Genomic DNA, 16,322 nt, shown 5'->3' with positions numbered 1-16,322 from the left:
TTATTAACCCATAATTAAAAAAAACATTTTGGTCTTTATTTAAATTGGTATCTTCTCCTATTATTCCAAATATAATCCATTCCATTTTGGGTTCTATTCTTGACTTGAAAAGCTTTGTAAATATATCAAATATATCACTCCAAAATTTATTCAACTTTGTACATCCTACAAATGAATGTGTTATATTAGCGTTTTGAAACAAACATTTATCGCATCTGGGAGAGACGTTTGGATAAAATTTATTCAACCTCGTTTTTGAATAATATAGTCTATGTAATAATTTGAATTGAATTAAATGATGTCTTGCATTAATAGAACAGTTATGTGTATTCATCAAATACTTTTCCCATCTATCCTTCGAGATCTTTATCATTAGCTCATGTTCCCAATCTTCCCTTAGTGCTTCTGTTGAGGGTGATTCTCTATTTAATATATTATTATAAAAGTATGATATTAATTTTTGTGATTAGTTATCTGGAGATATTTCAATATTCACACAAACATACCATCTAGTTCTATATAATACAATCTTCCCATATCTAGCTCGGCATTTGTCTAGTTAGTGTCATGGCTCAAATAAGCATTCCACTTCCCCCAGATCTTCTCAAATGAATTCTCCTTGACTCTCAATGAATATATCAGTTTCTCCATAGTAAAGATGTCTCACACAATTTCTAACCACTGTTCCTGTTTTGGACTTTTTTCGTTAAGCCACTGCCTGGTAAAGGCCTTCTTACTTTAATCAAATAGGTATCTTCTATCTTTACAATATCTTTAATACACCCCAGATACATCACAGGGCAGGTATTTGGGATTTTATAACCCAAGATATTTTTAACAACTGCATTAACATTTTCCCAGTATGGCCTTCCTCCGTCAGTTTTGCCACCTCCAACGTGACCCCACCACTCGCCACATCTTCCCATCTCCCCCCCATGTCTGCCTTGCGCAAAGACCGCTCCCTCTTCAACTCCCTTGTCAATTTTTTCCTTCCCTCGACTCCATTAAGGACCCAAGCAGTCGTTCCAGGTGCGACAGAGGTTTACCTGCACCTCCTCCAACCTCATCTATGGCATCCGCTGCTCTAGATGTCAGCTGATCTATATCGGTGAGACCAAGCGTAGGCTTGGCGATCGTTTCGCCAAACACCTCTGCTCCTTCCGCACTAACCAACCTGACCTCCCGGTGGCTCAGCACTTCAACACCCCCTCCCATTCCGTATCCGACCTCTCTGTCCTGGGCCTCCTCCACGACCAGAGTGAGCAACACCGGAAATTGGAGGAACAGCACCTCCAGCACTTGGGGAGTCTGCATCCTGGTGGCATGAACATTGATTTCCCACAATTCTGTTAACCCTTGCTGTCTCCTCCCCTTCCTACCTCAGCCCTCGGGCTCCTCCTCCTTTTTCCATTCTTCTCCCCGCCTTCCCCCACCCCCTATCGGCCCGAAACGTTGCCTATCTCCTTCGCTCCATCGATGCTGCTGCACCCGCTGAGTTTCTCCAGCATTTCTGTGTACCTATGGCCTTATCTTTACACAGTTCCAGAAAATATGCGAGTGGTCTGCCTCCATACTCCCGCACAGCCTCCAACAGTGTTGTTGGACAGCAAATTGTCTGCTTTTTATTTTGGGATGGAATAGAAAAGCGAGATAGATTCTTCCAGCAAAATTCTCTCCATACTAGTGAGCTTGTGGATGAACATTGTATTTCACACATTTGATGCCATTCTTCTTCTGTTATTTGAATCTTTAATTCTGCTTCCCATTTTGTTTTTATGTAGAGCGTTGATTCTCCCCCGCTTCCCACCAGAGCTTGGTCGAAAGCAGAGATGACCCGAGACCCCTTCTGTTTGTATGCATCCACAATCACCTTGATCACATTATTTGAAGTTTCATCTAGTTCTGGCCTTATCTCTTTTATAAAGTAGTCTCTTAATTGCAAGTATCTAAAAAAATCTTTGTTTTCGAGACCATACTTTGACCTTAAATCTTGGAAGCTCATAAACTCGACATTTTTTGAAACTGTATATATTGCCGTTATGCCTTTTTGTGCCCATTCTTTGAATCTTGAATCATACACCCCTGACAAACTTTGAGTTATATGCGAACCACTTCAATGCGTGAACCCCTCTTTTTAATTTGTATTTTTCCACTATAACATTCCATATTTCCAACGTAAATGCTACTATTGGATCCATAGCATGTCTCAAAGCCCCTCTCATATATTTATCTCCCACCAAAATCTGGGTCTGGTAACCCTGTATCTCCCTTTCCATTTCTTTCCATCGAGATTCATAATCAGGTCTACACCAATAAGCCAGAGGTCTGAGTTGAGCTGCATAAAAGTATTTCCTCAGATTTGGTGAAGCTTTTCGGCAGTTGAAGTGTTGTTAGTTTTATTCTTGGTTTTTTGCTATTCCAAATGAATCTAGAGATCATCTTATCCCAGGCTATGAATTTGTCTCGGGGAACATTAATTGGGATAGATTGGAACAAATATAGTAGTTTAGGTAGGATATTCATTTTTACCGTTTGTATTCTGGCACTGAAGTCTAGAGGAAGGGTAGACTACCTTTCAACATCCTTTTTGATGTTTTCTTCAATTTTGTTATAATTAGTTTCAAACATGCTGGAAAGTGTTTTGGTTATAGTTACACCAAGACACTGCATCGTTTTAGAATTCCATTTCAGATTATATGCATCTCTGATTTGTTGGGATGGAGAATAATTGAATGAAATAATTTGTGTTTTTGTTATATTTAGTTTATACCCTAAGTAGTATCCATATGTTTCAAATAGGTTCATTAGATTTGGGAGACATATATGTGGCCGTTCAAGAAAAATAATGACATCATCAGCGAAAAGACCAATTATATGTTCTTTCACCCCTGGTTTGACCCCCTGCAGGTCTTCTCTCTGCCTTATTGCTTGTGCTAAGGGTTCAATATACAAAACGAAGAGAGTAGGAGAAAGACAGCATCCTTGTCTTGTCTAACTGGATCCTTTTTGATAAGTTTCGATTTACCTTAATCCTAGCTGTAAGCTCCTAATAGATTGTTTTAATACACCAAATTGCATCTTCATTGAAACCAAATCTCCTCAGTACTTCATATAAAAAAAACCAACTAACACTATCAAAGGCTTTTCCTGCATCTAAGTTTGGAGTGGCGGCGCTGCCCTGGCAGCAGCGGCTCACTGGCAGCCCCGTTTGTTTGTGTTTTTTGTGTTGTTTATTTTGTTTTGGTTTGTCTAGTTTTTGGTTCTTAGTTTGTGTTTTGGGGGGGGGGGGGGGGGTTTAAACGGGGTTTGCAGTCTCTCCCTGCAGGGGAATGCGACTTTTTTGTCGTATTCCCCTTCTCTGCCTCCGTCTGCACTGAGGCCTAATGGAGCTGGCGACCTCGAGGCTCCGGAGGTAGAGCCCATCAGGACTCGCCCTGAGCTCGCTCCCGTGAGGGTGGTCCGGCTCAGGGCTGGAACAGTGCTCCCGTGAGAGGTTGTGATGCTCCCGTGAGGGCGGCCAGCCCGAGGGTGGAACGAGGCTCCCGTCGGAGCGGCCGAGCTCGGGGAGCTGCGGCGCTCGCAGCCCGAGGGAGGTTCGGCGCCCATGTCGGGGCGGCCCGGCCCGAGGGAGAAGCGACGCCCATGTCGGGGCGGCCCGGCCCGAGGGAGAAGCGACGCCCAAGTCGGGGCGGCCCGGCCAGAGGGAGAAGCGGCGCCCATGTCGGGGCGGCCCGGCCCGAGGGAGAAGCGACACCCAAGTCGGGGCGGCCCGGCCCGAGGCTGAAGACGGCACGATACTCACGTGAGGGTGGCTGGGACGGTGTTCTGGCGGTGGTGGCCTGAGTCCGGGGTTCGGCCGCGGGCCAGCGGCTGCAGGACTGGTGGGCGGCAGCTTCGACCACCCCGGGCCGCGGTGTTTGAGCCGCGGGACTGATTTGTAACATCGCCCGGGGGGTATCGCCTCAGCGCAGAGGGAGAAGAGGAGGGAAGAGACTGCAGACCTAAGACTTTTGCCTCCATCACAGTCAGGAGATGCTGGGTGGACTCACTGTGGTGGATGTTAATATGTGTTTATTGTTGTTTTTATTGTATTGTATGTATGACGGCTGCAATTTCGTTCAGACTTCGGTCTGAATGACAATAAAGGCTATCTATCTAAACTGACCAGGACCTTATTTGTATCATTTTTTTAGCATTATCCACAATGTGGAGGGTTCTTCTAATATTGTCCTGTGTTTGATGTTGAAAAACATCAACAATTTTTAAAATCAAACTGCTGCATGAGTCACAGTGCCATCACACAGATATCCAATCACAATGGATCTCATTTACATATATGACATCACAATGGGGCAGGGGTGGGAGATTGCAACCTTCACGTGGTCCCACGAATGGAATCAACCTGGCGTGCAAAATAAAATAAAATCATATAGAGCAAGTTGTCCTACCCCCTCCCTCTCTATCCCCTCACTCTCCACCCCCCCTCCCCCTCCCACCTCCACTCCCCCTCCCCCCCCTATCCTCTCCCTCCTCACCACCCTCCCCTCTCCTCCATACCCTCCTCTTCTCTCCCCCTCCACCTCTCCCCCTTCTCTTCTCTCCCCCTCCTCTTCTCTCCCCCTCCCCTCACTCACCCCCTCCTCTCTCTACCCCCTCCCTCCGAATATCTCTCACCTGCTGCTCGCCGGCCTCACTCATATCAGCCACTTCCCGTAAATTCTTAAATTCTGACAGCTGAGTAACCTCAATTGGTCCTTTGATCGCCCTGTCGGAATTTAAGGATTTGCGGGAAGCGGCTGACATGACTGAGGCTGGCGAGCGGCAGGAGAGAGGTTTTCTCTCTCTCCCCCCTCCTCCCCCTCTCTCTCCCCCATCCCTCTCCACCCCATCCCTCTCCACCCTCCCCATCCCTCTCCACCCTCCCCCATCCCTCTCCCCCCTCCCCATCTCTCTCCCCCCTCTCTCCCTCTCACTCCCCCCCTCGCCCCCCTCTCACTCCCCCCTCGCCCCCTCTCTCTCCCCCCTCGCCCCCTCTCTCGCCTCCCTCTCCCCCGCTCCCCCCCACTCTCCCCCCCTCTCTCCCTCTCCACCCCTTCTCCCTCCCTCTCCCTCTCTCTCTCCCCCTCTCTCTCCCTCTCTCTCCCTCGCCCCCTCTCTCCCCTCTCTCCCCTCCCATCTCTCCCCACCTCTCCCCCTCTCTCCCTACCTCTCCCCTCTCTCTCCCCTCCCCCCCTCTCTCTCCCCTCCCCCACTCTCTCCCCTCTCCCCCCTCTCTCCCCCTCTCTCTCCCCTATCCCCCCTCTCTCCCCTCTCCCCTCTCCCCTCTCTCCCCTCTCTCCCCTCTCCCCCTCCCCCCTCTCTCTCCCCTCCCCCCCTCCTCTCTCCCCCCTTAAATGGGAGGGGTCTGGGGGTTGATTGACAGCGAGCGGGGGGGGGGGGGGGGGGGGGGGGCAGGGGGCGGTTTCTAGTATCTTTGGTTTCCAGGGAATCTCCGCGAGTTGTTTGTCAGAGGCGGCGAGCAGGTGCAGTTTGCGAGTCGGTGCAGCTTTTGCAGCGGAGATGAGTCGGGGCGAAAGCCGCAAGAGACGGAGATCCTGCAGCCCTGAGAGAGGTAGCCCCGAGCGGGGCGTTATGCAGCAGGGATTGGACATGGAGGATATTTGCCGCCACCTGCGGGTGCACGGCTTGGGAGAGTTCGAGAAGTTATTTAGAGGCAAGTCTGGAACCAGAGAACCGTGCAAACCCTTCCCACCCGTGCCGGCTCTGCGAGGGGGTGAAAGGGAGGGAGGAAGGAAGCTGGAGGAAGGGCTGCCGACTCTCACGCTTTGAGCGTGAGAATAACGCATTTTGTGAAATTCTCGCTCTCACGCTGATCACAAATGTCTCGCGCTCTGTCGTGAGAAATTCTGTGATCAACGAACATTTCAAATCTCATAAACTGCATGGGCTGCGGGTGTTGGAGAGCCGGGGCTGAGGGAGGGGTGGGAGCAGCGGGCGGAGACAGATGCGGGGAGCCGCGGATGGCGAGCGTTTGCGGGGCTGGCGAGTGGCTCGCTGCAGCTCCGGCCATGGAGCAGCCCCAGTGCAAGAGTCCCGGGCCGTCGGAAGCGTCGGAAGCGTTGCGCCGCTGCCGTGAGAGTCTCTGTGCCGAAGGGACAGAGAGGGGGAGAGAGAGAGGGAAAGGAGACAGGGAGAGTGGGGAGAGAGAGAGGGGGAGTGAGACAGAGGGGGAGAGAATGGGGAGAGAGAGGAGGGAGAGGGTGAAGAGAGAGTGGGGAGTGAGGTGAGAATGAGAGGGATGAGAGAGAGGGGGAGAGAGAGAGTGGGTGATAAAATAGGAAGAGATGACTCTTTTCTCTCTTTGTTTCTCTTTCTTCTCTTTTCTCTCCTTTTCTCTTTCTTTTTCTCTCTCTTTTTCCTCTCTCTTCTTTTCCCCTCTCGTTTTTCGCCTCTTCTCTTTTTTCCCTCTCTCCCCCTTTCCCCTCCCTTTTCTCTTTTCCCCTCTCCCTTCCTTCCCTCTTCCTCCTTTTATCGCGCTTTTTTTCGTTGTGGGTCGCTCCTGTTTCTCTTTTTTCTCCTTTGTTCTCTGCTCTTTCTTTTCTTCTTCTGCTCTTGTCGCTGTCCTTTTTTCTCTCTCTCTTTTTTCGCTGATCTCTTTTTCCTCTCTCGTTGTCTCTCTCTTTTTTCGCGCTCGCTCTTTGCTTTTTCTGGCTTGTTCTCGTCGTTCTTTTCCCTCCTTGTCTCTCGTTTTTCCTCTCTTCTCGTTTCCGTTCCGTTTTTCTCCGCTCTTTCTCTCGTTCGTTTTTCTCTCTTTTCGCTCGCCCCTTGCTCTCTTCCTTGCTCTTCGTTCTTTCTCTTGCTCTTCGTGGTCTCCCGTTTCCTGCGCTCCTGGCTCTCTCGTTCCCCCTCTTTGGTTCTCGCTCGCTCTCCTCTCGCGTTCTTGGTTTTTTGGGGGGAGATATGGGGATTATAGAGGCAGGGCTGCTAACTCCCTTGCATTGAGCGTGAGAATCACGCATTTTGCCAAATTCTCATGCTGATCACAAATTTCTCATGCTCTGTCATGAGAAATTTTGTGATCAACGAAAATTTCAAAACTAATATCAACTACATGGGCCACGGGAGTTGGAAGCAGAAGCAGCGGCGGGGACATGTGCGGACGGGGAGCGGGGATGGCGAGTGTTTGTTGGGCTGGCGAGTCGCTCACTGCAACTCCGGCCATGGAGCAGCCTCAGTCAAGAGGCATCGGAAGTGCTTCAGTGCAATGGGCCATTGGAGGCATCGGAAGTGTTGCGCCGCTGCTGTGAGAGTCTCTATGCCAAATTCGCCCAGGTGACCAGCATGGATCAGGCTGCGGCTCAGTGCATCCTGGAGGACAACCAGTGGCTGCTGGAAGTAAGTACCAAGCACTGGGTAGAAACGGTAGAAGATAGTGGACTTCAAATCGGAGTGGTTGGAGAAAGCACCCTGCTTGCCTGCTAGATTTTCACTTACTGTAACTACAGGAAAAATGTTCCTGCTGAGAGGAAGACAGCAAAATACTGAAAATATTGGGGGTGAAAATGACTTCAGGACAGTTTGTTAGGAAAATGAAAGAAATGGTAACAGAATACTTATACAGCTGAGTGAGTATAATTTTATGGATGATAAATTATTTCAACCAATTGATGACTTCTTTGACAAAGTAACTAGCATGTTAGATAGCAAGGAAGCCAATGGATGTAACAAATGTTGTTATAGATAATTTGGTCTGTGAAGTGCCCCATAAAAGATTACTGCATTAGATAAGCACCTGTGGACTTGAACGTAATAGGTTAAGTCCAGGGGGTCAGATATGGGGCTTTATGTGTGAGGGCTAGATATATTGTCAGTGCAGAGGGGCTAGGAGCAAGGCCAAGTGTGCATCCAGAGTCAAGGTCTGGAATAGTACTGGGTGTGCAGTCAAAGCGGGGACAATAGGAGTGTTCAGCACTGGGAACCTAAGCAGGTAAGCAGCTATGATCAGGGTAGAATATGGAGCCAAGTGTAAGGTTGGACTCAGGGTCAGGAATGAGAGAAGGTATGCAACTGGAGTCAGGGTCAGGAGTAGTACCCGGTGTGCAGGGAAACCCATCAAACCCGTGTTTGATTATAATCTAATTTCCATACATGAATATACCCATAATATAATAGGGGGGGGGGGGGGTGCCTATAGATGGGGGTGCCCTCCCTCCAGCAGTAGGGACTTTTTGAAATTTGATGTATTAAAATCATGTTTTAGTGCATTGTAGAAGTATGATTTCAATTATTTTTGTTTGAAGTATTTTTAAGGTAACTTTTTAAGGGGTAACTTTTTCCACACAAAGGGTATTGGTGGGTGTATGGAACAAGCTGCCAGAGGAGATAGTTGAGGCAGGGACTATCCCAACATTTAAGAAACAGTTAGACCAGGGGTGGGGAACCTGTGCCCTTAAGGCCGCATGTGGCCTTCTAGGCCATTAAGAGCCGCCTTTTGAATGAATCAAAATTTTGTAGAACAAATCCTTTTAATTTTGTTTGTATGTTTTTGTTCGTCTTTTATTATTTTAATTTTAATCTTAAAATGAACGTATTTAAAATACCAAAGTAAAAGAAGAATCAACAAAATAATCCTCCATGACTGATGGCCACAATTAAAACATTAGTAAGTCATGAGGGCTATTTTAACAAAATAATGTACATTTTGAAGTAATTGAAGTTTCTTGTATGCGGCCTTATTAGATTACAGCTTCATGCATTCCAACATGAAAAGGTTCCCCACCCCTGAGTTAGACTGATACATGGATAGGACAGGTTTGGAGGGATAAGGACCAAAAGCAGGTAGTGTAGCTGAGACATGTTGGCGGGTGTGGACAAGTTGCGCCGAAGGGCCTGTTTTCACACTGTATCACTTTATGACTACATTATACCTCCACCATGCACGAATGCTTCAAAATGAAGTGGTCAAATTTTATTGCCATATACTCAAGCATAGAAACATAGAAAATAGGTGCAGGAATAGGCCATTGGGCCCTTCGAGCCAGCACTGCCATTCAATATGATCATGGCTGTTCATCTAAAATCAGTACCTCTTTCCTGTTTCTTCCCCATATCCCTTGATTTCGCAAGCCCCAAGAGCTAAATGTAACTCTCTCTTGAAAACATCCAGTGAATTGGCCTCCACTGCCTTCTGTGGCAGAAAATTCCACAGATTCACAACTCTCTGGGTGAAGAAAGCTTGTCATCATCTCAGTCTTAACTGGCCTACCCTTTATTCTTAAACTGTGACCCCCTGGTTCTGAACTCCCCCAACAACGGGACCATTTTTCCTGCAGTTACAGTAGATGAAAATCTAGCAGGCAAGCCGGATGCTTTCTCCAACCACCCCCATTTGAAGTCCACTATCTTCCACTGTTACTACCCAGTGCTTGGTACCTACTTCCAGCAGCCACTGGTTGTCCTCCAGGATGCACCGACCCGCAGCCTGATCCATGCCGGTCACCAGGGCGATTTCGGCACAGAGACTCTAACGGCAGCGGCGCATCGCTTCCGACGCCTCCTGCGGCCCGGGACTCTTGCACTGAGGCTGCTGCATGGCCGGAGCTGCAGCGAGCGACTCGCCAGCCCTGGCACCCCGTCCGCATCTGCCCCACTGCTGCTTCTGCTTCCATCCCTCCCACAGCCCCGGCTCTCCAACACCGGCGGCCCATGCAGTTGATAAGAGTTTTGAAATTCTCGTTGATCACAGAATTTCTCACGACAGAGCGTGAGAAATTTGTGATCAGCGTGACGGTGTGAGAATTTGTTGAAATGTGTGAGTCTCACGCTCAATGCGTGAAAGTTGGCAGACCTGATGCTGTTCCCCCTAATCATCAGGGTGTTGGGAATCTTTGCCTGGGCTATGTGATATAGACATGATTCTTATTTGAATATTGCTTTCACCTCCATTTTCCTGTACATCCTCTCATTAGATAAAAAGCTTTCCAGCGATGTCTTGCCAATGTTGACAGTATGTGATTTTGAAAAGATGGGTGTAAGGTAAGCAAAACATTTGGTTCAGGCCTTGGAGGAATGAAGTGTCAGAAGGAATTAGAATTCAGGGCAGAGGGAGCAAAGAGGTTCCCGAAATTCTTGCTATTGAGGGAGTGCAGCGTAGGTTTATAAGGTTAATTCCCGGGATGGCAGGACTGTCATATGCTGACGGAATGGAGCAGCTGGACTTGTACATTCTGGAGTTTAGAAGGATGAGAGGGAATCTCATTGCAACATATAAGATTGTTAAGGGCTTGGACATGTTCCCAATGTTGGGGTAGTCCAGAACCAGGGGCCACAGTTTAAGAATAAGGAGTGAGCCATTTAGATCGGAGACGAGGAAACACTTTTTCTCACAGAGAGTGGTGAGTGTGGAATTCTCTGCCTCAGAGGGCGGTGGAAGCAGGTTCTCTGGATGCTTTCAAGAGAGAGCTAGATAGGGCTCTTAAAAATAGCAGAGTCTGGGGATATGGGGAGAAGGCAGGAACAGGGTACTGATTGGGGATGATCAGCCATGATCACATTGAATGGTGGTGCTGGCTCGAAGGGCCAAATGGCCTACTCCTGCACCTATTGTGTATTGTCTATTGTCTATTGAAAGTGTAGGAAGGAACTGCAGATGCTGGTTTACACTGAAAATAGATACAAAATGTTGAAGTAACTCAGTGCAGGGGCCGAAATCCCGGAGGGGGGGACACGTCACACCCCCGTTATGAAAATCTCCACTTTCCACGAGACGGTGGAGGTGGGACTGCTGATCGAGGAAGCCGATTGGACGAGTGAGACGTCGGTCAGCAGGCAATGGGGGCGGGACATGATGATTCAGCGCGATGATTGAAGGAGGGAGGTGTCGGTCAGAGGCGGAAGTTGGGGGGCTGGGATTGAGGATAGAGAGCGGTGATTGGAGGAGGGAGACATCCGTGGAGCAAAGATTAGAGCGGAGCTTGAATTGCTTGCCCAGCTCATAGGGTGACAAGCGAAAAACACTTTCGGCAGCCCTGAACACAGACCTGCGCCTCATCTGCAGCCAGGATCGATCCCGGGTCTTCGGCACTGCAATCGCTGCCGAACCGCCACTGGACCATCCCCGTCCCCACCCAAATGCCCCCCCCCCCCCCCCCCCCCCCCCCCCCACAGGCGGCCAGAGATGTCGGGAGTGAGACGGGAGCGGTGCCCTCAGCCATCGCAGAGAAGCAGTGCTAAACCCAGCTCAACGCTGCCAGTCCCGCTAGGTTAACCTACAGCCCTGCCTGGACCTACGGGAAAGACGGCCCAGGCTTACGGCCAGTGCGGAAAAGCAGCGCTAGCTCCATGGCTCCGGACTGGTGTCCCGTCAGTCCAGGCGGGGCTGTAGGTTAACCCGGCGAGTCAGGCAGAGTTGAGCGGCATTTAGCGCTGCTTCTCCGCGCTGGCCATAAGCCTGGGCAGTCGTTCCCGTAATTACCGTCCACAGGGCCCATGGCTGAAGCCTCCGAGGCCGTGAGTGTGAGTGTGCACATGCGCGCGCGGCCGCTAAGAAACTGTGTGTCCCCCGGTCCCCTGGTCCCCCCATGTTTTGATAGCGATTTCCGTGTCTGACTGAGTGGGACAGGCAGCATGGATATAAGTAATGTGTGACATTTCAGATAGAGGCCGTTCTTCAGACTAAGAGTCGGGAGAGGGAGACACAGATATGGAAAGGTAAGGTGTGAAAATGAGACATCAAAGGGGACAAAGTTCAAGGAAAATGTAGAATAGATCATTGTTAGCTCGGGAAAGATGATGAAGCTAACAAAGATAAAATGTAATGTCTTGACCTGAAATGTCACCCATTCCCTCTGCTGAGATGCTGCCTGTCCCGCTGAGTAACTCCAGCTTTTTGTGTCTGTCTTCGGTTTAAACCAGCATCTGCAGTTCCTTCCTACATAAAATTTAATCAGGACAGTCAGACTGGTCGGAGAACTAGGATTGGGGTTGGATGGAGAGTGAGGGAAAGCAAGGGTTACTTGAAGTTAGATAAGTCAATATTCATACTGCTGGCTTGTAAGTTGCCCAAGCAAAATACGAAGTGCAGTTCCTCCAATTTTCAAGTTCCCTAAAGTATTGAGCAGTGGGAAAACAGATGGAATTCTCGTCTGTATTCATTTTTCTATTTCTATTAAAAAAATTATTGCCAATAGTTCAGTCTGTGGTGTGCTTTGATTCCATAACTAGTTACTGGAGGGGTGCAGAGGGAGCTAAGAAACAATGGTCTTAAGAGTCGTGCAAACGGGCACATCGGGCCACCGAGTTGTGCTGCCGGCAAGCACACATTTACACCAATCATTATGAAACCTACTTTCCCATCAACTTTATAGTAGCCAACTGATCTACCAAGCTGTGTGTCTTTGGGGTGTGGGAGGAAATCAAAGCAACTGGAGGAAGCCCATGAGGTCACAGGTAATGTGCAAACTCCACGTAGCATCAGAGTTCGGGATTGAAACTGGAGCAGTGAGATGGTGGCTTTGCCAGCTTTATAATGGTGCTGCTGATCCAAATGGATGGCGAGGGATGTATTCTGTGGTATATCTGAGTCTTTGCATTGCCTGGGAGGTAATTACTATTTTATTTTCAATCTAGTGCCCTGGGAGACCGATTAAAACTGATCAAGTGCATTGATATGTTCTGGCAGAACCCTATTGACGCAAAGGTAAGATGATACTCCTGACGGGGCATTAAACCATCACTGGGTTTTGGTTGATTATCACGTGGGCGCAGCCTCTGGAGAATTGACGGCGTGCAGAGCCTTCAAATATCCTGTGACTGCACCCATGTGATAGTTGCAAGGCAGTAGAATTGTTGCCTTGCAGCACCAGGGACCTGGGTTTGATCCTGATTACAGGTGCTGTCTGCATGGAGTTTTTATTTTCTCCATGACTGGGTGGGTTTCCTCCGGGTGCTCCAGTTTTCTCCCACACTTCAAAGACACAGAGGTTTGCAGGTTAATTGGCTATGGTGAAAAAACCTGTAAATTGTCGCTAGTGTGTAAGATAGTGCAAATACACGAGGTGATCGTTGGTCAGCATGGTCTCGATGGGCCAAAGGGGCTGCTTCCACACTATATCTAAAGTTTAAAGAAATTTAGAGTTTTTTAAAAGGTGGGTGTCCATGCATGAATGAGGGATTGTTAGACTGCAATTAATCTAGTGAGGTTCGAGCTCCTGGCAAAGGCAGGGGCTCACGGCTCCCCAGAAAAGGGGGTTGGGCATATGAATTGGACGCCATCTTTATAAATGAAGGGGGTTCAATGGTGAAGGTGTTGTCATTGATAAGGGAACAGAAAATAAGATCTTTGCTTCATGGCAAGAAGAATGTAAGATTTGTGAGAATGTGGAACAAAACACGGCATGCTGAACAAACTCAGCGGATCAGGCAGCATCTAAGGAGTGAATGAGCAGGCGACATTTCTGATTGGAACCATTCATTCTGGAATGTGGAACCTTTCTCTCTCTTAGAAGCCATGATAGAACAAAAAAAAGGAAAATGATGGGGAAAAACCCAGCGTGAAAGGCAGCGCGTGGAGAATGATAAATTACCTAGATTTATTTAATGGGAAACATAAACACAATGTGGGGGAAGGGGGTAGAAGGTAAAGGTTCATAGATTTAGGTGAGGAGGGGATTGGTTTGCTCTTGGGCCTGGTCAAACTGTAGATGTTGGGTTATATAAAGATAGACGCAAGGTGCTGGACCGGAAACATCGTCCATCCGTTTTCACCAAAGATGCTGCCCGACCAGCTGAGTTACTCCAGCACCATTTGTCTATCTTAGTGGATATTTAAATGTAGAACTCTATAAACACCATAATAACCAACAAAAAAAAACAATATTAGTGCAAAGATAAAAACAATGCCCCCAAGTCTATGTTATTCGGAGCTTGTAGTGTTTAATAGCCTGATGGTTGCAGGGAAGAAGGTGCTTCTGAACCTGGACGTCACAGTTTTCAGGCTCCTGTACCTGTACTCTGATGGCAGGAGTGAAACGGATTTGACCACGGTGGTGTGGACCTCTGATGATGCTGGCTATCTTTCTGAGGCAATGAATCCTACAGATCACTTAAAAAGATTAACAGAGCATTGACTTCCCTGCAGGTGTTCAACGACCCGATTCACGGCCACATTGAGTTGCCCCCACTGCTCGTCCGCATCATTGACACCCCGCAGTTCCAGAGGCTTCGCTTCATTAAGCAGCTCGGAGGGACCTACTTCGTCTACCCTGGGGCTTCCCACAACCGCTTTGAGCACTCCATCGGGTAAGGACCAGGCGAGCAATTCTGGAATGTGTGGGAAGGAACTGCAGATGCTGGTTTATACGGAAGATAGACACAAAAGCTGGGTCAGGCAGCATCTCTGATAAAGATAAAGATTAGGAGGCATTTTGGATCGGAACCCTTCATCAGACTGAAAGTAGTAGTGGGGGAGAGAAATAATCTGGAGGCGGGAAAAAGCCAGAAAAAATCGGAGCAGGCAACAGATGACCTCAATGGACCATTGTTAGACGCGGAATGTGTGATAACAAGGGATACTAGGGTGGGGGGGGGGGGGGGGGATGCAGGAGTTACTTGAAATGAGAGAAATCAACGTTTGTACCACTGGGTTGTAAGTTGCTCAAGCGAAACATGAGTTGTGGATTTGAGATGTCCGTTGACCTGGTTCCAGCAGGTGAGTACTCCTCCAAAGAGAGGTCCATCTCCCCAGAGTTGATGAGGTAACTCCATCCCACATGATTGTTCGGTGGATGTTCTGAGCTGTGGGAGCTTCGTAACCAAGTCCGAGCTCGGTGCCCTTTTGTTGCTGTCATGTGACTGGCCAGGGTGCACTAAAGGCTTCAATCTCTCATCTGGGAAATAATGTAGAAATAAAGAACTGCAGATGCTGGTTAATATACAAAGGACACGAAATGCTGGAGTAACTTAGCGGGTCTGGCAGCATCTCTGAAGTTGAGGAGTCTGACAAAGGATCTCAAACCAAAACGTGGCCTATCCATGTTCTCCAGAGATGCTGCTTGATCTGCTGAGCCACTTCAGCACTTTGTGTCCTTCTGTAAAATACCTTCACTGGTCTTTGAGCAAATGCAGTCACCTCCTCCTCTGTGCCCCTTGGTTTAGTTTTAGCTTAGAAAAATAGCGTGGAAACAGGCACTTCGGTCCACCAATTTACAGAAGCCAATTATCCTACAAACCCGCATGTCTTTGGAACTGGGAGGAAACCGGGGCACTCGGAGAAAACCTGCGCGGTTATAGGGAGACCTATAAACTCCGTACAGACAGCACCTGCAGTGTGGAAGAAATTAATTTAGAGGGAAATTAATGTTCAATGAAAAGCGGAGACTTGGCAGATTTTCTTCGAGATTTTATTGCATACTAGACCAAGTGCAGACCCGTTGGGTCTGTTCCCCCAACGTGCGGTTGTGGGGGGGGGAGGCGGCATGCTGCGTCACACACACTAACGATCCCCCCCCCCCCCCCCCGCACTCACGCTAATTACCACCCTTGATATTATATTAATGCTCCTTTTAAGAGAGAGTGAGGGGGAGAGAGAAGGGGTGCTGAAGGGTGGTGAGGGAGAGAGGTGGGGAGCAGGGAGGGGAAGGGAGGGGGGAGGGAAGGGGATTTAGGGGAGGGAGGGTGGGTGGGGAGAGAGAGTGGGGTGGGGAGAGGGGGAGGAGAGGGGGGATAGGTGGGGAGCAGGGATAGGGATGGGGAGGGAGGGGGGCGTGGAGGGAAGAGGGTAGGGGTGTGGAGGGGAGGGGGTTTAGGGGAGGGGGAGGGGGAGGAAGAGAGGGGGGGGGGTGGAGGGGGAGGGGGGGACAGGGTTTGTGAGGGGGGGTGAGGGGAGGGTGAGAGGTGGGGAGCAGGGAGGGGGAGGGAGGGAGGGGGGTTTAGGGGAGGGACGGTGGGGGAGGGGAGGAGGGGGAGAAAGAGGGGGGGAGAGGAGAGGAAAGGGGGGAGAGGAGGAGGGCGGGATGAGGGCGGGAGCGGAGAGGGGGAGAGGAGGGGGGGGGGAGAGGGGGGGAGAGAGGAGAGGGGGGGAGAGGAGGAGAGGGGGGAGAGAGGGGGGAGGAGGGGGAGGAGAGGAAAGGGGGGAAGAGGAGAGGGGGGAGAGGAAAGGGGGGGGGGGAGGAGGGGAGAGGGAGGGAGAGGAGGGGGGGGGGAGAGGAAAGGGGGGGAGACCCTAAAAAACATTTTAGAACCAAAAAAGACATTCTGCAAGCATTGTAGAACCAAAAGAGACACTTTTTGCAAATTTTAGAACCAATAAACACTTTTTGCAAACA

The 16,322-nt window shown here is 49.3% G+C and overlaps 1 protein-coding gene across 1 annotated transcript in view; it reads left to right on the top strand.

Moving 5' to 3' along the window:
* LOC116986349 (deoxynucleoside triphosphate triphosphohydrolase SAMHD1-like) overlaps nt 1-16,322 on the top strand; it is a 230,967-nt gene that overhangs the window by 135,750 nt on the left and 78,895 nt on the right. Inside the window, exon 4 of the mRNA XM_033041795.1 lies at nt 12,628-12,697. Coding sequence (XP_032897686.1) covers nt 12,628-12,697 — 70 coding nt within the window. The remainder of the gene's footprint in view (nt 1-12,627; nt 12,698-16,322) is intronic.

Source organism: Amblyraja radiata, chromosome 23, assembly GCF_010909765.2.
Source record: "Amblyraja radiata isolate CabotCenter1 chromosome 23, sAmbRad1.1.pri, whole genome shotgun sequence".
NCBI lineage: Eukaryota > Metazoa > Chordata > Chondrichthyes > Rajiformes > Rajidae > Amblyraja > Amblyraja radiata.
Note: the sequence above shows the minus strand (reverse complement) of the source record. Positions and strands in the feature narration are given on the sequence as shown.